The sequence below is a fragment of the Zeugodacus cucurbitae genome, chromosome 4 (genome assembly GCF_028554725.1).
Source record: "Zeugodacus cucurbitae isolate PBARC_wt_2022May chromosome 4, idZeuCucr1.2, whole genome shotgun sequence".
Classification (NCBI taxonomy): Eukaryota; Metazoa; Arthropoda; class Insecta; order Diptera; family Tephritidae; genus Zeugodacus; species Zeugodacus cucurbitae.
In genome coordinates this window covers 67,313,090-67,335,434 of record NC_071669.1, presented here as the reverse complement: position 1 = coordinate 67,335,434, position 22,345 = coordinate 67,313,090, and the positions used below count along the sequence as shown (strand labels likewise).

At 36.2% G+C, this 22,345-nt stretch overlaps 7 protein-coding genes across 7 annotated transcripts; 3 read left to right on the top strand and 4 right to left on the bottom strand.

Annotated features, from left to right (window-relative positions):
* Positions 1 to 1,018: 1,018 nt before the first annotated feature.
* On the top strand, positions 1,019 to 1,640 carry LOC105214358 (larval cuticle protein 65Ag1-like). Its single transcript, XM_011187737.3, has 2 exons — positions 1,019 to 1,207; positions 1,350 to 1,640. The coding sequence occupies exons 1-2, from the start codon at positions 1,095 to 1,097 to the stop codon at positions 1,546 to 1,548; spliced, it is 312 nt and encodes a 103-aa protein (XP_011186039.1). The 5' UTR covers positions 1,019 to 1,094; the 3' UTR covers positions 1,549 to 1,640.
* Positions 1,641 to 5,978: 4,338 nt separating this feature from the next.
* Positions 5,979 to 6,438, top strand: LOC105214382 (larval cuticle protein 65Ag1). Its single transcript, XM_011187768.3, has one exon. It carries the CDS (start codon positions 6,009 to 6,011, stop codon positions 6,315 to 6,317), a length of 309 nt encoding a protein of 102 aa, XP_011186070.2. The 5' UTR covers positions 5,979 to 6,008; the 3' UTR covers positions 6,318 to 6,438.
* Positions 6,439 to 8,260: 1,822 nt separating this feature from the next.
* LOC105214409 (larval cuticle protein 65Ag1-like) lies at positions 8,261 to 8,864 on the bottom strand. The gene is made up of 2 exons (XM_011187801.3): positions 8,670 to 8,864; positions 8,261 to 8,539 (listed from the first exon to the last, which is right to left on the bottom strand). The coding sequence occupies exons 1-2, from the start codon at positions 8,780 to 8,782 to the stop codon at positions 8,341 to 8,343; spliced, it is 312 nt and encodes a 103-aa protein (XP_011186103.2). The 5' UTR covers positions 8,783 to 8,864; the 3' UTR covers positions 8,261 to 8,340.
* A 3,347-nt stretch (positions 8,865 to 12,211) lies between these two features.
* LOC105214401 (larval cuticle protein 65Ag1) lies at positions 12,212 to 12,846 on the bottom strand. The gene is made up of 2 exons (XM_011187791.3): positions 12,661 to 12,846; positions 12,212 to 12,513 (listed from the first exon to the last, which is right to left on the bottom strand). The coding sequence occupies exons 1-2, from the start codon at positions 12,771 to 12,773 to the stop codon at positions 12,315 to 12,317; spliced, it is 312 nt and encodes a 103-aa protein (XP_011186093.1). The 5' UTR covers positions 12,774 to 12,846; the 3' UTR covers positions 12,212 to 12,314.
* A 3,504-nt stretch (positions 12,847 to 16,350) lies between these two features.
* On the bottom strand, positions 16,351 to 16,968 carry LOC105214392 (larval cuticle protein 65Ag1). Its single transcript, XM_011187779.3, has 2 exons — positions 16,786 to 16,968; positions 16,351 to 16,638 (listed from the first exon to the last, which is right to left on the bottom strand). Exons 1-2 carry the CDS (start codon positions 16,896 to 16,898, stop codon positions 16,440 to 16,442), a joined length of 312 nt encoding a protein of 103 aa, XP_011186081.1. The 5' UTR covers positions 16,899 to 16,968; the 3' UTR covers positions 16,351 to 16,439.
* A 1,536-nt stretch (positions 16,969 to 18,504) lies between these two features.
* Positions 18,505 to 19,357, top strand: LOC105214415 (larval cuticle protein 65Ag1-like). Its single transcript, XM_011187817.3, has one exon. The coding sequence runs from the start codon at positions 18,666 to 18,668 to the stop codon at positions 18,993 to 18,995; it is 330 nt and encodes a 109-aa protein (XP_011186119.2). The 5' UTR covers positions 18,505 to 18,665; the 3' UTR covers positions 18,996 to 19,357.
* Positions 19,349 to 21,113, bottom strand: LOC105214416 (endocuticle structural protein SgAbd-6). The gene is made up of 3 exons (XM_011187833.3): positions 20,936 to 21,113; positions 20,711 to 20,826; positions 19,349 to 19,555 (listed from the first exon to the last, which is right to left on the bottom strand). The coding sequence occupies exons 1-3, from the start codon at positions 20,942 to 20,944 to the stop codon at positions 19,369 to 19,371; spliced, it is 312 nt and encodes a 103-aa protein (XP_011186135.1). The 5' UTR covers positions 20,945 to 21,113; the 3' UTR covers positions 19,349 to 19,368.
* Positions 21,114 to 22,345: the final 1,232 nt, after the last annotated feature.

Genomic DNA, 22,345 nt, shown 5'->3' with positions numbered 1-22,345 from the left:
AATTTCGTGAAGATATGTAGTAAAATGCGGAAGTTTTCCATACAAGCCCTTGATTCCGATCGTTCAGTTTGTATGGCAGCTATCATATAGCCGATATCGGCAGTTCCGACAAATGAGCAGCTTCTTGAAGAGAAAATAACATCTGCAAAATTTCACGATATCTTAAAAACTGAAGGACTAGTTCGTATATATACAGACAGACGGACATGGCTAAATCGACTCAGTTCAACATACTGATCATTTATATATATACTTTATAGGGCCACCGACGCTTCCTTCTGGGTGTTACAAACTTCGTGACCAACTTAATATACCATGCTCAGGGTATGAAGATTGTGTTTTGTAACTCGTTCGCTATTTTTAGCCAAAAATTTCCAAAAATTTGCGCAATTTTATGTTTATTTTTTTAATAGAATACTAGAATCCATGACAGATATACAAACTGATAAACATAAATGCATAAATGAAACCAAAAAGATAAGCAAAATTTCTCCAATATACTTAGAAAACAAAATGCTGATTTGACAAAATCTTTAAAAGAGATTAAGAACTAGAAAAAAATATGTATAAATATTACCACAAAGAACTGCGATTATAAACAGAAATATTAGCATTTATGATTTTGAAGCAAATCTAGGCTTAAGCATAAACACATAATTCACATAACTTTTGTTTATATATTGTGAGCGTCGGCAAGTTTAGCGAATTAAAAAAAGCAACATATGGTGATCATATAAAAAATATATCAATGTTATCCCTGCGCACTATATACTACATACATACGAACATATCTACCGATGTATATATGCCTATGCTACTGCACACATGAACACATTTCAAATTTTACACAATTTAGTTACGCCAGTTCGTCTAGTTAATTAGCATATATGACAACAACAAAATGCGAAGACAAATCAAGTTTAAGAATTAATAAAATTCATTTGTTAGTTATATTTTATGAATTCGGCAAACACAATTTGTCGCCACGCATCGCAAGTATAAAAGCAAAGAATCAGCCTACGGATTACAACACTCAGTAGTCTGATTCCGGCATTTGCACAACCAGCAAAACAAACAAACCAACAATTATCAACATGAAATTCGTTATTGTTTTCGTCGCCCTCTTCGCTTTGGCCTTTGCTGCCCCCGCTGATGTCGAAGTCGTCGAATCGAGATCCGTTGTCGAGCCAGAGAGCTACGACTTTGCGTAAGTTAACAACAATAGGACACAAAAGTCCTTATCTGCGATAATCCCACTCTGAGAGATATCTCAGAAAATTATCAAAGAAGATTTCGCACACCTCATGCATGGATTAAGGATCTAATCAATCTTCGTTTATATTTTATAGCGTGAAGACCAGCGATGGTACATCAAAACAAGAATCCGGTCAATTGGTCAACCCAGGTGCTGAGGATGAACACATTTCTGCCCGCGGTTCATACTCTTTCGTCGCTGATGATGGTCAAACCTACACCGTCACCTATGTTGCTGATGAGAACGGTTTCCAACCACAAGGTGCTCATTTGCCCGTCGCCCCTGAGGCTTAAGTTTCATTCTCATTAATTGAGTTTGAATTGGTGGAAGTGTTATTAGATTATAAGTAAAGCGATGTTGAATAAATGATTAATGAAAAAAAAAACATATTATTTACTTTTTAAAAAACTAACGTAATGGTAAAACAAAAGGAGTTCATTATGAAATGACAAACCAAACTGAGTATAAATCAAGTAACAGTTATCAAAAATACCAACTTCGAAAAAAAGATTGCCTCATTACATACTAGTGTCCGACCGGTTCCCAATTTTTGGCCGATGCCGATGCTGATTCTTTCACGAACAAATTTATTTACAAATTAATATAATATCAAAATCAAAACAACAGCAAATAGCTGTACTTTCCTTTTCCATTTAAAGACAAATAGGAGCTTTGAGGCCAATAATCGAAAATAGTATGTTCAATGAAAATAAGTTAATTATTTTTCCAATAAATGGCTTTAGTTATTTGACGAGGTGTTTATATCATGGACCAAATCCTATCAATCTATTTGTCCATCCCTGCTAAATCGCAATAAAATCAATAAATTTCAGAATCAAATGTGTATTTCTATAGAAAAGTCGCTACAGCTAAACTTAATTCTAACCTGTACTGTGAACAATGCGACCGATGGAAACAATTGGCCAACAGGGAAAGAATTTTGTTCCATCAGGACAACGCCAGGCCACGAATGTCGACAGTAACTTGATATAAACTCCAGGAGCGTGTTTTGTAGGTTTTTTTGCAGCCCCTTAATAGTTCGGCCCCAAGTTGCTGTCAATGGTGAATGATGTTGCTTGTGAAAAATTCATCTCAAGAGAAAACTCGTTTTTGCCCACCAATGTTTTTATGAGCGAGGCAATATCTTCGAAATCGCAAAAAGTTTAGGATTTCTTTATACTGGACTTCAGTCAAACATGAATTAAACTGTGTTTGAGAAGGTGAACAGAAGAATTTGTATTTTAATCTTTAATGGAATCAAAAAATAAAAGACAAAACATTGATTCAATTAACACAAGAAGTGTAAGGAATCGGAAAGAATCGGCTAAATATGACCGATGCCGATGCTAAGGCCGACTAATCGGTCGGTCTCTATGGAAAATCACACGTCTAAAAACCGAACATTGTTCTTCACACTATCGAACCGCTATCGATATGTTGAAAGACTCTTACAACAAATGCATTATTCTAGAAGGAGATTTTGTACAAATATGAATAAGGAGATCGTTGTTAAATGAAAGTCTTTTTAAGCGTATTTTAAATATACCTTTTATACTCTCGCAACATAACTTGCTTAGAGAGTATTATAGTTTTGTTCACATAACAGTTGTTTGTAAGTCATAAAACTAAAAAGGTCAGATATAGGGTTATATAGGAGTTGAAATCCGGTTGTATGTCTGTTCGTTCGTCCGTCTGTCCGTGCAACGGATAACTTGAGTAACAATTAAGATATCTTGACGAAACTGGGTACACTTTCTCCCTTAGCACCCTGAGGAGGTTGGTATTGAAAATGGGCGAAATCGGACCATTGCCACGCCCACAAAATGGCGAAAACCAAAAACTTATAAAGTGTCATAACTAAACCATAAATAACGTTTTAAAGTAAAATTTTATAAAAAGAGGGTCGCAGGAGGAAGGAACATATTCGGATGTATTTTTTTGCGGAAGTGGGTATGGCCCCTCCTCTAAATAGGTTATTTGTATTTATCTCGCAAGCTACTAAAGCTATATAAACCAAACTTAATATATACATATATATATATATATATTTGGCGTAGAAACCGTTTAAGCGATTATAGCCGAATCCACCAGAGCGCGCCACTCGTTCCTGCTTTTTGCTTTTTGGCGCCAACTGGAAACACCAAGTGAAGCCAGGTCACTTTGCACTTGGTCTTTCCACCGGAGTGGAGGTCGTCCTCTTCCGCGGCTTCCTCCAGCGGGTACTGCATCGAACACTTTCAGAGCTGGAGTGTTTTCATCCATTCGTACAACATGACCTAGCCAGCGTAGCCGCTGTCTTTTTATTCGCTGAACTAGGTCAGTGTCGTACATCGTATAAATCGTACAGCTCATCGTCAGATACACTAAATTTTACAGAAGAAATAGCAGAAGGCATCGCCCTCTTATGGGTCAAAAACCATATCTCTGGAACTACTCGGTCGATTCGAATGAAATTCGGTATATAGTATTTTCTTGACACCCTGATAACGCGGATAAATAATGAAACGAACGAAATCGGTTCACAAGCACGACTACTTTCCATTTAACTCAATATCGAATTCCATCTGATTCCTCCCTTTTATAATGTATACATAAGGAACTGTGGCAGTATAGTACGCGAACACACCTAAAACCCAAGGGCAGCACTATCAATCCGATGGTTTGGCAGTACTCATTAATTTATCTGCACTGCAGTTAGCAGAACTGTCATTATTCTTTCATTCTCATTCTTCCGCGCATTCTTGCAGAGATCACACCACTTTCATTCCTTTACACATATTCATCCAGAACACGCCACTTTTCGAATAAAAGTATTAGTATAGATAAAAGTCGAAACACGTGTTTTAATCAAGGCAAGGAAAAGCCAACAGAATCGGAAGCAAACATAAGCTGACGACCATAAAACCCATAGAACCAATGAAGATAGCGAAATAAAACTTTACACAAATACTGCATATCATCTCTGGCTTCACTGGTTAAAACAATTGTCGAAATTTGACCATAACTTTTCAAGGCCCCAGATATCGAACATGATAAACTCAGCGCCTAAGGGTAAATTTTAACCGATAATATGCGTAAATCTCTAAGATAGTTTAATGTAAATCAGAGTAAATTTGTTTCTGCTAATAGTGTATCTCTATTCCAAAAATTATTAAAATCGGGTTATAACATCCCCTAGCTCCCATATACCTAATTATAGGTTTTTCAAAAATACGTTGGGCTTTATTCCGCATATATGTATTGGTTAATATGTGAGATACCTTAGCAAAATTAAGTGGGCGTATAGTCTTGAATATAGTGTTTGCTGGTGAAAATGAATGAAATCGGTTCAGGAATTACCTCAGCCCTCATGTACTATATATGACGATTGCCGTTATTCTATTAAACTTTATGCCGAATTTATGAGTAAATTTTGGTGTTATCTTAATAAAAATATAGCAATAAATTGCGAGAGTATAAAATGTTCGGTTGCACCCGAACTTATCCTTTCCTTACTTGTTTAATGTGTCTATACTTTATATAAGTATTTTGAACTCCCCTATATTATTTAGTATTTCTACGTTTCTAAGTCTCATAAGTATTACTCGCTTATATTTAGTTATTTTCATTTCGGTGGCAACGTATTATTTGTTTTAGTGATACGTCAAAAACGAAACGAACTGTAAAATTTTTATTGAAATGATAAAGTCGACCATCACATACTCTCGAACGTGATGTCACGAAATTATGTGGTTGTCTGTCAAAGAAAGTATGAAAAATTATATTGGACGAGGCTGTTGCTCTATTATCCAGTATTCTCTGTGGTCACGCTACGTTTATTGTAAACGTAATATAATTACGTCATGATTCCGCTTAATTCCACTGAATTCTCAAGCTTTCACGAAAATATTAGACACTATTGAGAGAGCAAAGTTTTTAAATTAGAGAAATATTTATGTGAGATTCACAGTGTTTACTTCAGTAGCTTTATTGCGGACTTCAGTTGCACAAAATCAATATATTTTTTAATTTATTTTATGTGCACATCTTTATACATATTTGTTAAATATTTTAGTAAGTTTCCTAACGAACCGTAACTGTGCATACGCCTCGTCATTCAACACCTTAAAACACTAAAAATTGCATAGCCTTGCGGAGACACGCGAAGGCGTGAATTATGATTTCATAAAGTAAACAATGTTTAGCACTACCAGCTGCACATAGTAACACAAATACCGATTTGGAATTGTTTTTGATTATTAAAACTATATATATATATTTTTTTTTGTTTTGAATACTCTCGTAAAAGGAAATATGAAAAATACACTTCTTTCAAAACTCACAGCCAAAAAGAACAACAAATCAAATGTTATCTGTAAAGAGTAAAAACTCTGCGCGCTGAAGAAGATCTAACCAACATAAATGTGTTTACGAGACAAAAGCTGCAACGCTGCTGCTGCTGCGGCAACCAATACAACAGACCATAAAGCGCCAAAGGTAAACATGCCAAGAGTCAATGAAAACCTGCGTGAACATAGAAGAAATATGGCGAGGAAAAAAAAATTAAATACGCTATTAATTTAAACTCAACAATACCTAGGAAATAAATGCGTTAAAGCCGATTGCGGAGATAAACTTCAAATTATTATTTAGTAATTGTATAAATAGCATGCCAGCAAATATGAATATGTCATTCAATCATCATCAGTTGATAACATAGCACAGCAAATAGCTGCCAAATAAAAAAACAACAAACCATACAAAATAAATCAAAATGAAATTCGTCATCGTTTTCGTTGCTCTCTTCGCCGTGGCTTTGGCTGCTCCACCAGCACAGCAAGTTGAAATTGTGCGCCAGGACTCCGATGTGCAACCAGACGGTTATCGTTTCGGTTATGAGACCAGCGATGGTTCCAAGCACGAGGAACAAGGTCAACTGAACAACATCGGCACAGATGAGGAATCCATTTCCGTCAGAGGTTCATACAGCTTTGTTGCCGACGATGGTCAAGTCTACACTGTCAACTACATTGCCGATGAGAATGGATTCCAGCCACAAGGTGCTCATTTGCCTGTTGCCTAAATAGTCAACTCAAGGGATACACATATCGAAGGAGTTTTCTTTGTTTATACATGATTTGTGAGAGTATTAATGAGAGAGTTAATTAAATAAAAACGCTTTATTATATTTTTTATACAAAAAAACTGTGTTTTTCAATACTTTGAGAACCATGTTGTATCTTATATCTAAGAGCCTAAATATAATAGTTTGAAACAGAACTATAGAAAAATTTTATATTTTGTTTAACGATCTAAACAAGTGCATATTTCCACGTTTCTTTAATTTGCTAAAAAAAAGTAATATTAATATTTGTGAGAACTCTATAAAGTATTGAGTACAACTCGGGATTGCACGTCAACTTTAACAGTTATTACTTAGTAGTTTTAGATTATTTTTTACCGTTAATCGTACAACAAATTGCACTGTCTCACAAATGAACCGAGCAGAGTTCTAACAATAGTACGTAGTGTGTTCAAAAAATAATGGGAATTGCCGAGTTCAATTCTAAACTTTTTATAAACTCGCAACAAAGTTGCTAAAGACATTTGTCCACATAACGGTTGGTTGTAAGTCCTAAAACTAAACGTGTTAGATATTAGGTTATATATACCAAAGTGATCACAGTGACGAGTAAAGTTCAAATTCGGATGTCTGTCCGTCCGTCTGTCCGTGCAAGCTGTAATTTGAGTAAATGTTGATGCAACTTGGAAGGCGTATTTCATGGCACCATAAGAAGGTTAAGTTCGAAGTTGGGCGTAATCGGACCACTGCCACGCCCACAAAATGGCAATAACTGAAAACATATAAAGAGCTAGAACTAAGCCATAAATTTAGCTATTGAAGTAAAATTTGGTATGAAGGATCGCTCTATGAAGGGGCATATGCGAGCGTAATTTTTTTGGGGAAGTGGGCGTGATTCCGCCCACTTATAGGTTAAAAACCATATCTCCGAAACTATCTCAATGAAATTGATGATATGTTGTGAAAATAGTACAAATCGGTTCACAACCACGCCTACTTCCCATATACCAGAACTTTGAAGTCGATCTGAATCGTTTACTTGGCAATATATAAAGTAAGCACTAGTGAAGATATCGGAACAGAACTTTACAAAAATACTCCATTTAAAGAGTGGCATCGCCCTTCTAAAATTGCCGAAATTGAATATGTTTCTTTTAATAACAGGTCTGCATGCCAAAAGTTAGTGAAATCGGGACATGACTTCCCTATCTCCCATATAACTAATATTAGGAACTTTCAATGGACTTTATACCATATACATGACGAATATGTGGGTCAAATTCTTTGTTATATTAATAAAATTAAATAATTAGGGATTTTTCGAAAGGAAAATTTTGCGCAAGATTTATCGTCCTCAGAACATTGGCAACGGCGAATACCGCAAACGATGAGCTGTACGAGTTATACGACGACATTGACATAGTTCAGCGAATAAAAAGACAGCGGCTACGCTGGCTAGGTCATGTTGTCCGAATGGACGAAAACACTCCAGCCCTGAAAGTTTTCGATGCAGTACCCGCCGGAGGAAGCCGAGGAAGGGGAAGGCCTCCACTCCGTTGGAGGGACCAGGTGGAGAGCGACCTGGTTACACTTGGAATCACCAACTGGCGCCGAACTGCGAAGGAGAGAGAGAGGTGGCGCACTATCGTCGATTTAGCTATAACCGGCTAAACGGTTGCAACGCCAATCACATACATATAGCGAAAACACATGATCCCATCCTCCTCGCTATATGCTTGACCCAAATGACCTTGAGCATTTAAGTAGACTTAACATGAAATAAGGAATTAGCAATACCTTGTATTACAATACCACATTTTTCTATGAAATAGGAATATTTCCGAATCGCTTAGTTTAGGTCATCATTATTAGATTATATATACATTAAGGGTTTCTGATCTTTGAATTGATGAATAAAATACACATACAATAAAACAAATATATTTAATTGCTCAACAATCAAATTTCTTTTTTATTTTTATCAAAACAAATAACAGATCACGTCCAATTAAGGCGTAACAGCTTATGCCTCAGGTGCAACGGGCAAATGAGCACCTTGTGGTTGGAAACCGTTCTCGTCAGCAACATAGGTGACGGTGTAGGTTTGACCATCATCAGCGACGAAAGAGTAAGAACCACGGGCAGAAATGTGTTCATCCTCAGCACCAGCGTTAACCAATTGACCGGATTCTTGTTTTGAGGTACCATCGCTGGTCTTCACGCTATAAAACACAAACGAAAGTAGATTTGATTATTCAATAATCCTTGTATGCAGTTTCTGCAATCCATTTTGATTATTTTGTGAGATATCTGTCAGATAAGGACGTTTGCCACACATTGTTGATAACTTACGCAAAGTCGTAGCTCTCTGGCTCGACAACGGATCTCGATTCGACGACTTCGACATCAGCGGGGGCGGCAAAGGCCAAAGCGAAGAGGGCGACGAAAACAATAACGAATTTCATGTTGATTGTGTGTTTTTGAATTTTGTGCTGGTTGTGCAGATTGCGAGATCAGACGACTAACTGTTGACTCTTCAAAACTACCAAGATGTTTTTATACAAAAGTTTACAAATCAAAAATTAATAACCACAAAGGGCATACGCGCATATACTATATTTTTTTAGTGATTCTTTAACACGCGTGTAATCGCTGTCTGCTTTTCTGCTGATGGTCTGGTGAGACAAAAACCGTGTGAAACAAGTTTTGCTGGTATTAAAGAAAGATTTGCATCAGCCACTTTATGCAAATACGTATGTATGTTTTGTCTAAAATTAGCAAAAGCCTACCAATATTAATCAGTGACGTTTAATATGCAAATGGGGAAAGAAAAAAAGTGAAAGAAGCATCCAAAGCATAGAACAAGTAGAGTTAAAAAATAGAATATATTCATATTTATATTACAAATAAATTATAACTTTGAATAACAACATTTATATGGAAATGGGCGGCAACATTTTGACGTCAATTCTAGTGCGTGGCTTTAATGGTTACATCTGGTATGAGTTAGAAGTCGCGGTTAATAGTCAGGTACTACTATACATATGTATATGTAATCGAAACGCCGAACCCTTAGTTCCAATAATATTCCGACAACGGAGTTAGAATAGTTAATTAGACTTGTAATAAGCATTGAAAGGTGAAGCATTATCAAAACGACCGTTTCCTTGACCTTGTGAAAAACCTTTACTTGAAAACCCAAATAAATCGCATTCTGTTGGGAATAATTTCCTCTCCTATTGATCACAGCAGGCCTCTTCTGGACAACTTATTCTTTCAGTTGATCCATTATTGATAATACAGATCTGAATTCAGAGAGCTTGCACAGCAGCTCATAGTAGATGATGCTAATCTCACCAAAAATATAGCAAAAATTTCCTGACATCGTTTGTGTCGGCCTCTGTTATTCGACCCTTTTTTTTAATCCTTTTCCAAATGGTGTTTTACGCTTTGCCAAATATCACAAGTAAGGAAAGGCTAAGTTCGGATGCAAAGTCCACTAGAATAACGAAAATCATTATGTATAGTATATGAAGGCTGAGGTAATTCCTGATCCGATTTCACTCATTTTCACTACCAAGGTACACTATATTCAAGACTATATGCTCACTTATTTCGGCTAAGATATTTAATTAGGTATATGGGAGCTAGGGGAAGTTATGACCCGATTTAACCATTTTCGGGAGACACACTATTAAAAAAACAAGATTCCTCTGAATTGAATTAAAAAATGAGAGATTTGCCAATATTTTCGGTGAAAAATTTCGCTTAGGCACATGTTCATTATCTGGGTCTGATTTCGACACTTTTTCCAGAACTTGCCAAAGCTCAATTACAGTATTTGTGTAAGTTTTATTCCGCTATCTACATTGGTTTCTAATGTATATATTATAAAGTGAAGGAATCAGATGAAATTCGAAATTGAGTTGTATAGGACGTAAGTGTGTGTTCCGCCCATCTCTTCAGGGTATTAAGAAAATATTACATACCAAATATCATTGAAATCGGTCGAGTAGTTCCTGAGATATGGTTTATGACCCATAAGTGGGCATTTTACATTTTTTTTTTAATCTGACTTCAGCTTCTTCTTTTGTAAAATTTTGTGTTTCTGGTTTTTCCCGTTAGTGAGTTAACGCACTTTTATAAATTTTTAACACAACCTTTGTATGGGAGGTGGGCGTGGTTATTACTTTTCAAAAAAAAAGTACATTCAAATATGCACTTTCCTAGTGTGATACTCTGTACCAAATACTACATTCATAACTTTATTTATGGCTTAGTTATGACACTTTATCTGTTTTCGGTTTTCACCATTTTGTAGGCGTGGATTTGTTTCGATTTCACCCATTTTTAAAAGCAACCATTCATCACATCGTCAACCATTCGTCAAGTTACCGTAATTTTTACTCAAGTTATCCGTTGCACGGCAGACGGACGGATGGGCGGATCGATGGACAGACGGATTTTAACTCGTCTCGTATAAAATGTATTGAAACAAAATCGACAAAACCAATAATACCCAAATATACCCATGATGGACTGTTATAATTGCGGGACCATAAATACTATATACATTTTCAGCCTCCTGATATCTATCTTCGACCCGTGTTCAAGCAATGCTGAGGCAAGAAAACACAAAATTGTCTGGTTAGTTGCTGTAGTGAATAGATAAGATTACTAATGCCATATATTTAATATCTCTTGACTAGACCTGATATGTCGGAATATAATTCTCAGATTTCACTTGGTATGTATCTGGAAGTATTTTAAAGGGGGAAGTTCATGAAAAATATAAAAAAAAATTCATATATTTTACAAAAAAAAATCCAATACAAAGTGGACAAAGTTAAAGCATTGTATTGCATTTCTTATTACTGTCGATAGGATAAACCGAAAATCAAGAGCCAAAAATATCCAAAAAGTTCTAAATTCTGACTTTTTTCAAAGACTTATTTCATATTGAATTTTACACGTTTTATTAGTTTTATATGTTTATCCTTTCCGTTAAAATGTCCTAATTTTTTTTAGATCAATGTATGACGAGTTATAAATAGAGCGGTCTATCTTTCTATATGTTTTTCTTCAATCTATAAATTTTTTATCCAATTTTTTTATACGGTATTTTTAGCCCAAAATATAAAGTAAATTTTTGAAGTGCTTCCATTTGAGAAAAAAAAAAACCTTTTTTATAAGGTTTCGTCACTTTGTTCAAAATGTATAACTTTTTAAGAAAAATATTTTTTTACTCGTTTTAGATAAAAATTATGTACACCATCAATGAGTGCTCCAGAAGAATTCGTCCACGCCAATGGTTATATTATATTTCTGCCATTTTTAATTAAAAACAATTTTCTATAAATATTTATAAAGCTTAAGATATAAAGAAGTCCTATCTCAAATTGTTTTGTCAAAAAAATTCCTAAAAAACGTCAGAATTCATAAAGAAACCCTTAGATGATTTATAATTCTCTCTGAAGTAGTAGAAGTGTACACTGTCACTACTTGGGAAGAACTTATTTGTTTGTCTATTAAACTAAGTCTATGGCAATAGGGCTTAGAGGAATACCTCAAGTCTGGACATTCTTCCGGACAGAACTAAGAAAAATTCAGGGTTTACCACAGATCACAATCGCATAGCATTTTTCCTTGGTATTTCAACCACATAAGCTGGGTAAAGTGAAATCGACAGAATACAAAACAAGCGCAATATAAGCATATTGCTGAAACAACTAGAACCTGTACTCGCTTCTTCAATGACGAGTTATGGACATCAATTCATATTCATGTTCCAAGGGAATTGACAACAATATTTCTTAGAGTCTTAAAGTTCAAGTCAATAACAGATTAACTTAATTTAATATGAACTGTTTAACACGAATAAAATCAACGAAATATTTTTGAATTTTTAATTAATCTCTTTTATTTCTTCAACATCTTTTTTACACTTAAACGCTAATAACAGTCCCAAGGAAATACACTTCGTTAATAGAAGTTGACTTAAGCTTCTGGGGCAACGGGCAAATGAGCACCTTGTGGTTGGAAACCGTTCTCATCAGCAACATAGGTGACGGTGTAGGTAACACCATCATCAGCGACGAAAGAGTATGAACCACGGGCAGAAATGTGTTCATCCTCAGCACCTGGGTTAACGATTGAACCAGATTCCTGCTTTGAGGTACCATCGCTGGTCTTCACGCTATAAAACGCAAACGAAAGTAGATTTGATTATTTAATAATCCTTGTATGTAGTTTCTGCAATCCATTTTGATAATTTTCTGAGATACCTCTCAGATTGGGATTATCTCAGATAAGGACTTTTGTCACCATATTGTTGTTAACTTACGCAAAGTCGTAGCTCTCTGGCTCGACAACGGATCTCGATTCGACGACTTCGACATCAGCGGGGGCGGCAAAAGCCAAAGCGAAGAGGGCGACGAAAACGATAACGAATTTCATGTTGATAATTTTTTGTTTGCTTGTTGTGCAGACGACGGAATCAGACTACTAACTGTGGTAGTTGACAAAACCACTTCGTGCTTTTATGCAAAAATTCAGCGATTAGCAGCGGCCATCTGCAATGCCAAATAAACGTACGTGGAGATAAAACGAAAACAAATATTGATTCTTAAATTTGATTAGCCAATTGTCTAAAGCCGGCAAATGAAAAAACTAGTTTGACTAAATGAGAATTGTTAAGGATTTTTTATAAATAGACTTTTGCTGAAATTCTTCTAATTTGTGTTATTTAGATGCATAACAATGTAGGGAATAAGATAGAGCGAAAGAATTATAAATGCAATGACGTCTAAATATAGTTTTATTTTCTCGAAATACGTTTAACTTGAACTACTGGTATATTCCACTCAGCTTTTTTCTTAAAACACATTAAACCGTGTGTAAAACATGTATTTACCTGTACAGGGATATCAATAAAACGCATACTAGCATTAGCATTAACTAGTTAAAGCTTATTAGCTGGACCGATTTATAGTTAAAGAGATTATTAAATAAATATAATAGAGGGAATTTAAAGGGTTTAAGGTTTAAGGTTCAAGGTTTTCTAGGTTTTCGGATTTAACACAATTATCTAAGTAAATTGTAACGTACTTCTCAATCTCATACTTTAAGATATCATTGAAGAGTAGTGGTTTATTGGATCTGACTTTTTGGTTAATAGCGTTAAGAAAACTTATCCTTAAATTGTATCCCCCTGCAGTAGCAGTCGTGTTTTTTTAAATAAAATATATTTATAAAATATAGTCGATTAAATAGTACACTACTCTAAAATTTTATGCAAAAATGAAGCGACTTAACGAAGGTTTCAAGACCGGAGCATCCTCATGTAGAGACCAAGGTGGTAATATGGTAACCGATGTCCAGGGCATACCGGGATTATGGAGGGAACACTTTTCCGATCTGTTGAATGGCAGTGAAAGTACAACACCAGGAGATGGCGAACCCGATCCGATGACGATGGAACAGATGTTCCATTACCCGACCATGAAGAAATTCGAATAGAAATTACCCGCTTGAAGAACAACAAAGCAGCGAAAAGGAGCTGCCTTTACGCCGCGATGTCTGAATTTGGTATCCCCGCAAAACTAATACGGCTGTGTAAGTTGACGTTGAGCAACACCAAAAGCTCCGTCATGATTGGGAAGGACCTCTTCGAGCCGTTCGATACCAAACGAGGTTTCAGACAAGGTGACTCACTATCGTGCGACTTCTTTAACTTGATTCTAGAAAAAATTATAAGAGCTGCAGAGCTAAATAGAGAAGGTACAATCTTCTACAAGAGTGTACAGCTCCTGGCGTACGCCGATGATATTGATATCATCGGAAGCAGCAACCGCGCCGTTAGTTCTGCTTTTTCCCGCCTGGATAAGGAAGCGAAGCGAATGAGTCTGGAGGTGAATGAGGACAAGACGAAATATCTCCTGTCATCAAACTAACAGTCAGCGCACTTGCGTCTTGGCTCCCACGTCACTGTTGACAGCCATAACTTTGAAGTAGTAGATAGTTTCGTATATCTGGGAACCAGCATCAACAACACGAACAATGTCAGCCTCGAAATCCAGCGCAGAATAACTCTTGCCAACAGGTGCTACTTTGGACTAAGTAGGCAATTGAACAGTAAAGTCCTCTCTCGACGAACCAAAATCAAACTCTACAAGTCGCTTATCATTCCCATCCTGCTTTATGGTGCAGAAGCTTGGACGACACTAGGAGTTTTCGAGAGGAAAATTTTGCGCAAGATTTATGGTCCTCAGAACATTGGCAACGGCGAATACCGCAGACGCTGTACGAGTTATTCGACGACATTGACATTGTTCAGCGAATAAAAGGACAGCGGCTACGCTAGCTAGGTCATGTTGTCCGAATGGACGAAGTGGAAGGCCTCCACTCCGTTGGAGGGACCAGGTGGAGAGCGACCTGGTTACACTTGGGATCTCCAACTGGCTCTGAACTGCGAAGGAAAGAGAGAAGTGGCGCACTATCGTCGATTCGGCTATAACCGGCTAAACGGTCGCAACGCCAATCACACACTCTACATATTATCTTATACTATGTTTACATATAACGAGATTATCTCCATTTTCGATGTTAAATTGATAAACTGTAATTAAGAAACGAGATTTCCCATACAAAATTCCTCTTTGGATAATCCGAGATTATAAAATTATCTCGTTTTATACGACTAGATTTTCGGTGTTCTTCCTAGGTTTATCAACAACAACAACAAATGCAACACATTTGACAATTGATAATCTCATTTGGCTATATGTAAGATAGCCCTTTCTCAGTTTTTCGAACTTGTATGTGCTATTTTAGAAACTATAGGCACTTGAATAGTTAGTTGTACAATATCTAAGAATGTAGTCATATTTTATCTTGCTGGAATGCCGGTATAAAATCCCAATCGATTTAAAAATATATTGCGAAGGAAGTCAAATCATTTTCTCTCCTTGCTCTTGAGTTCAGCAATCCAATACCAATTAAAAGTTTGTATAATGTATGATGAAACATGACTATATTTTCCATAACGACGTCCAATTGACAGAAATTCAAATTTGAAACCTCATCAATTAGCTGGCATAGTTATCAGACCTATATTTCGAGATGAAAGAGAAACTACCTCAAGAACGACTTTCTTATAAAGTATTTATGAATGATGAAATCGAGGAACAGCTCACTCATTTAAGGATGTAGAAAGTGTTACTCTTATTTCATTGGATGAATAACATCAATCATATTATCCGTATATTCTGGCCCCAGCGATTTATTATTCTTCTCAAAGCTCAAGAGATTGCTCGTTAGTAAGAAGTTTAACATCATTGTAGACTGCTCTATTGCAAAAAAAGGTGTTTTTCCCCACTTACCTCAAGCGACTACTAACGAACTCATCAACAACATTTAGTACATATCTTCGTGTAATATATAAGATGACCAAAAATTCCTGAAAATGCATAAGCTGACATTTAGATGAAACTTTTGCTTTAATGTCCATTAACGTTTTAATAAAAAATGTATGAGTCATAACACAAAGCTTATAAGAAAATTGGGATCATAGAAACACATCGCTAGTCTTCACACTATAAAACACAAACGAAAATGGTTATGTTCTTAATCCAGGTATGCAGCTTACACAATCTTTTTAACTATATATGAGATGTTTCTATGTTAAAAACTCTCGCCGTACCGTTAAATTCGCACACTCTTTATACGGAAAATAAATCGGAATGTCAAGATTTGATGCTGGACATCTTTACTGGATAATTACGGAGAACTAAATGGTCGTTTGATTGATATTTTGTGAATTTATCATACAGAAACCATTAGAGCCTATCCATGTATTAACTAGCTAACTTTACTTTTCGTTCCAGTATGAACAGTATATTTTTCTGAGGATACCAACTATCTCTAGCTCCTGCATGAGAAATTTCTACTGTCATCAGCCATTTTTCGAAGACCACCCACAGTATTAGATTCTCTATGGAACCCGTTGCGTTTTACAAATTAATAAAAGAAAATATTTTGTTCGACTTGTTCGGTTTTTTATTTATTTAACATTCATTCCTAATATCTAATAACAGTTCCACACTCAGTTAATGATTAAATCACTTAAGCTTCTGGGGCAACGGGCAAATGAGCACCTGATGGTTGGAAACCGTTCTCATCAGCAACATAGGTGACGGTGTAGGTAACACCATCATCAGCGACGAAAGAGTATGAACCGCGGGCAGAAATGTGTTCATCCTCAGCACCTGGGTTAACGATTGAACCAGATTCCTGCTTTGAGGTACCATCGCTGGTCTTCACGCTAAAAAATACAAACGAAAGTAGATTTGATTATTTAATAATCCTTGGATGTAGTTTCTGCAATCCATTTTGATTATTTTGTGAGATATCTCTCAGATTGGGATTATCTCAGATAAGGACTTTTTTCACCACATTGTTGTTAACTTACGCAAAGTCGTAGCTCTCTGGCTCGACAACGGATCTCGATTCGACGACTTCGACATCAGCGGGGGCGGCAAAAGCCAAAGCGAAGAGGGCGACGAAAACGATAACGAATTTCATGTTGAAAATTTTTGTTGTTTGCTTGTTGTGCCGACTACGGAAACAAATAACTGTGTGATGATCAGTTTAGATCGGACAGATGCTTTTATACACGATTCTGCAATTCAATTCAGTTTGCCGATCGCACAAAAAACGTTAATATAATTTTAATATATTCTAAACTAGATTTTGTATTTTCGGACTAAATACGTTCTGTTCATCCATTGCATAACTATACACATAACTGTGCATGTGTGAGTTTTGCTAAATTGCAAATTAACATAAACTATATTAACATTGACTTTGGCTTAGAAACTCATATTGGAACCTGTTTAATTGAATTCCATATAAAAAAAGTTACTTTTCTGTGACAAAATTATACATACATACATATTCATACGCACTAGCACTAGCGCTAGCTTTTGTAAATCTGATAAAAAAAAATTTTATGGCTTGCCATTTTAGTCCCTGGTCAACGAACTGTTGAAATTATGCAATTATTGACGTCACAACCTTTGGCGAAAATTGTAATTACAGACTAGATAAAATAATGGCTTTGGATTTGCTTTTGATGAACTTTCACTGCTGATTCGAGTTTGCTAACCGGCTGCCAATAAAACTGTTAAGAGATAAGAAGCAGTCTTAAGGAACCAAAGTACTGATATATGTCAAACTTCTAATAAAGTGTTCGTCGCAACTAATATGGAATATTAAACTAAAACAGTTGTTGTAATGGCAAGTAATTTTGAGGAATTCTATAGAGTTGGCAGCTCGTGACCGCATAAAAACCTCCGCATAAATATACCCGAAGCACCCAACTTTAATAGTGAAATAAATTACACGTAAGTTGTCGTGCTTATGTTTTCACTCTTTCAGGCATCCCAATTAATTAAATTCCTTTAGAAGTCTAAGCTACACGGAACCTGACCTATCTATCGAATGAAAGTGCTCTTGTTATACCACTTCATCAACTCATACTTAGTTTTAGAAACATAATAATGAATCTTTATTTCTAGTCAAATGAGTAAGTGAGAGAATGAGAATGAAGAGCGTGAAAAGCTCTCCAAAAGGTTTTTATTTTTTTAGCTACGGTGAGCTTTCACTAAACACTTTCACTTTCTTTGGTATGAAAGGAAAACGATTGTGCCGCATTCCCGGGATGTGACTCTATTTAAGTTTTTTGATTTACTGACCACAAGTGAATAAGCGACTGAAAGGGAAGAGCGAAAAATAAGAGATCTGAAAAGTATTTTCATTTTTGCTTTAAATGCGAAGAGCTTTCACTAACCATTTTTAGAGCTTTCTCTGAGTACATTTAGAGCTTTCACTAACCACTTTTCAGAGTCAAAGTCAACTTTTCCGTCAACTTTTTTTTTTGTATGGAACTTAGAAATATACTAAACCTAATATCTACATAATTTGAAAAGCTTATAACCCTGTCTCTTCCACTCACATCATTTACTACAAAATCTAGTACTGATACTATGAATTTAGACTGCCATTTTCAAATAAAAAACCAGCTTCATTCTATTTACGTTGTAATTAGTAAACTAATTTTTCATGTTATCACAAAATTGTTATTTTTCAATTTCTTTTGCTAGTTTTTTCAAAAATTAACACCTTTGCCTGAAAAAATTAACGGGGTTTTCATATAAAAAGGTGAATTTGGCTCCATTTCAACAGTCACAAAATAACGCAACATTTGACAGCTGGAAATTCCCAAAATTTGCTGTAATTTAAAAATATTTCATTTTAAAGAACACTAAACTAAATCGGAAAATCAAAAACATGAAATTCACAACACTTTTCGCATTCGTTGTACTTTTGTTGGCGCACGCTTTGGTCACGAGCGCCGCACCACCAGCTGAACCGCAGGTGGAAATCGTACGCCAGGATGTCAATGTGGCGCCAGAAAGCTACAAATACGGTTTCGAGACAAGCGATGGCACACAACACGATGAGGAGGGTCAGCTGAAAAATGTCGGAACCGACGATGAGGCAATCGTTGTGGAGGGTTCCTACAAATATGTTGGCGACGATGGTGTCACCTATCACGTAAGCTACACAGCCGATGAGTATGGCTTCCAGCCGGTGGGCGAACATTTGCCGAAAGCTTAAGAGCCCCACTGTTGATATCTAAAATTTATTTTTATACCTTTTTACTATTGTTGGCTGAGCATGCAGAAAAAATTACAAAAAAAATTCTAAAAACTATTTTAAAATATTTTGAAATAAAAGTCACGTTTTTTGACACTGACTGAGACCGTTACAATTTTTTTATTTATATATTTAATAAGTTTTTTTTCACACACACATAACATCTTCTACTAACTTGTACGCATTTACAACATCTCCATCCAGTAAGTGTTTCATTCATAATGTCGAATATGAATGCACAACTTAACTTGAACCGTTATATTTATTAATGAGTTTTACTATGATTTCGTTCCGTGCCGTATACCTTAATGTGAATGCCATCATTATCATCAGCTTATTTTGGTATATGTGCACCCTCTGGTTGGAAGCCATTTTCATCGGCCACAAAGTTAATGGTGTAGGTTACTCCGTCGGGCGCCACCCATGAAACACTGCCGCGCACAGAGAGTGATTCGTTTTCGGTGCCAGCATTGTTGAGTACAGCCTCTTCGGTGCGAGTTGTGCCATCGCTCAGTTTGTAGCTAAAAGAGAAGATGAGAGTTTCAGTAATATAAAAGTAAATCTATAAATATATATTTGGCTAGTCCTTAAACACAAATTAGGGATCATATTTGCTGAAGAGAGTATAATTTGTGTCAATAGCTGTCTTCGTTTGGTCTTTTCTCTACTCGTTATCTTTGTATGTTGCTCTCTTATAAACAAATTTCGATGTGGAACCAACAACAAAGTTATCATAGAAAAGCATATACAAATACTTCATTAAAGTTGTATAGCCACTAACTTCAGTGCTGCCAAGTTTTGTTAAACCCATTTGAGACCATTCACAATAGTAAAGATTGTTCAAAGGACAAATTATTGTTAAAAATAATTTTTTAACTTGAAATAAATTATAAATGATCAAAGAAAATGTTAGATATGAACGCCGCTCGAAACTAAGCATTAAAATAAATTGTGACTTGTCAGCCACAAGTGCTGCCCATTTGTTTGAGCATATAGTATAGTTTGTTCGATTGGCTACACTCCAAAGCTTGTCGAGCCGAAGACTGCTAATATTTGTTGTAATTTATGAAATAGTTAGCAATTTGGGAACATTAGGGTACAATAAATAAGGGAAGGCAAAATTTCCCGCAAATGTCGAAAATTCGTCTCAAAAAGTGACATTTTCAGTTGAGAATAAGTTTGGGATGCAAACAGATCTCTACAAATATTTTGTTGGGTTAATGTTGACACAAATGTCCAATATCGATATAAAACGATTTAATCGATTTAATCGACCAGTGCTTGATCCTAGAGACATCTATTGGAAAACGGCGGAAGCAAAGTTGTAGATCTAATACATTAAATTATGATCAATATCACATGCCTACAAGTTGCTTGAAATTGTACCTAAACTATTTACTGATTCGAGGCATTACTGGATACTTCTTTTTCGTGAAATCCTGCTGATAGAAAATATATCATTAAATCAACACTCTTGAGGGACGATTTTGTGATCCTAAAACTTTTTATACGTATCTTCTAACAAACGCAGGTATACTAAATTTATAGAATATGCTCTCTCTGCTCAAGGATTAATACTCTTTTTCTTTCCTTGCATTTCAAAGCACATTTCACAAATTGCAATTCACCACTTAGCACTTCAGTTAAAACCCGTCAATTTGACTGGCTGAACTTACCTGAACTTGTAGCCGTTGAGACCGATGTTATCCACTTCTTGCTCTAAAATCTCAACAGGAGCTTGTGGTGCAGCCAAACTGCCGGCGAACAGGCACAAAAAACTCAAGACTAGCATCTAGTTGTAGAAGAAAAAAAAGATGCACATTAACAACTGCCTTAACAACCAACCATTATCCTTGCAAATGGCATTTGTAGATATCCTGCACAAGCACACTTTCACTTACCAATTTCATATTGGCAAAAGTTGAAGTAAAACTTAGAACGACGAAACAAAAATTGTCGCGATTGCGTGCGTGTTTTCTAATTATTTAGTATATTCTAAAACTTTTTAGCGCTACCGATTTAATGCGGTAATTTGCACGTCTTGCTCGCTCGAAGGTAGACAAGAATAATTTTTGCAGTGCACTGCAAATGCATTTTATAGTCTTGACTGATCAATGCACGGCATGGCACGCGTCAACGCATACGCCATGGCAATCATTTAGAATCGCCAAGCAAATAGCACGACGAGCATATAAGGTAAGGCAAAAGAAGAAGCGCCAACAACATTTTCAATTTCATTTACATTTACATTAGCAACAACAACAGCAGCAATAGCAGCAAATGCAACTGCAACTGCAATGCATAAAAAATGCAACGACCGAAAACTCACTTGACGTGCCATTGCAAATTGGCAATCGCAAATAGTGTAACACATGCACATAGTGGTCCATGGCGGCGTCATGCCGCAATGCTGCATGCATGCGCAAGCGCACACTCATACGCCGTGGTGTCCAGCAACTGCTGCAGCGTAGCTAATTTGCAAAACAGCAACTGCCGCAGCGACGCCAACACCGACTGTGGCTGTGACTGCAGTCAGTTCAACTTGTTTGCACGCCGCTTCATTTTATTTATTGCAAATGCAAGCAGGCTCGCGGGTGGGGCTCAACTACTTACCACTCATACTGTACTCATACGATATGTAAATGTATGTACTTGTACTTAGTTCGTTATTGGTACAGGTAATTGTTGGCATGCGCTGATTTACGCAAATAATGTAGAAATTTTTACTATCGCCGCATTGTCATAATTTTGTGTGACGACCGGTGGCGCGATGGCATGTAGCCTATACGCATGCGCAAGACAAGTTTTCTACAGATTTCTGCAATTCTAATACTTTAACTCAGTGGCAGCTACAACAAAGCTGCATTGCTAATCGTTTACAACAAAACTCTTCGTTTTTTATGGCAAAAGACGCACTAACGCAATGTTAAGCGTACGCCAGTGGCCTTGAGCAATTTATCATTGAATTGGTTTTAATTTAAGAAAACGCTCCGAAGAAGTTGACTTTTAAATAAATGAACAAATTGAAATGAATATACGCGAATATATGATGTGTATGTGTGAAGCGAATTATTTATTTTATATTATTTATACCCTTTTTTATACATCATCTGCTCTCTTGAGCAATTGTGGTTTTGAGTTTCCCGAATTTCCCACCAGAACTACCTCCAAAAGTCATCAACAAAAAAATGAATTGAGATCCATATTCAAAGGATAGCATTTAATATCTCTCGACAGAATGCACTAGAATTACCTCCAGAACATATCGGCGAAAACAGAATTGGGATCTATATTCAAAGGATGATCTTTAA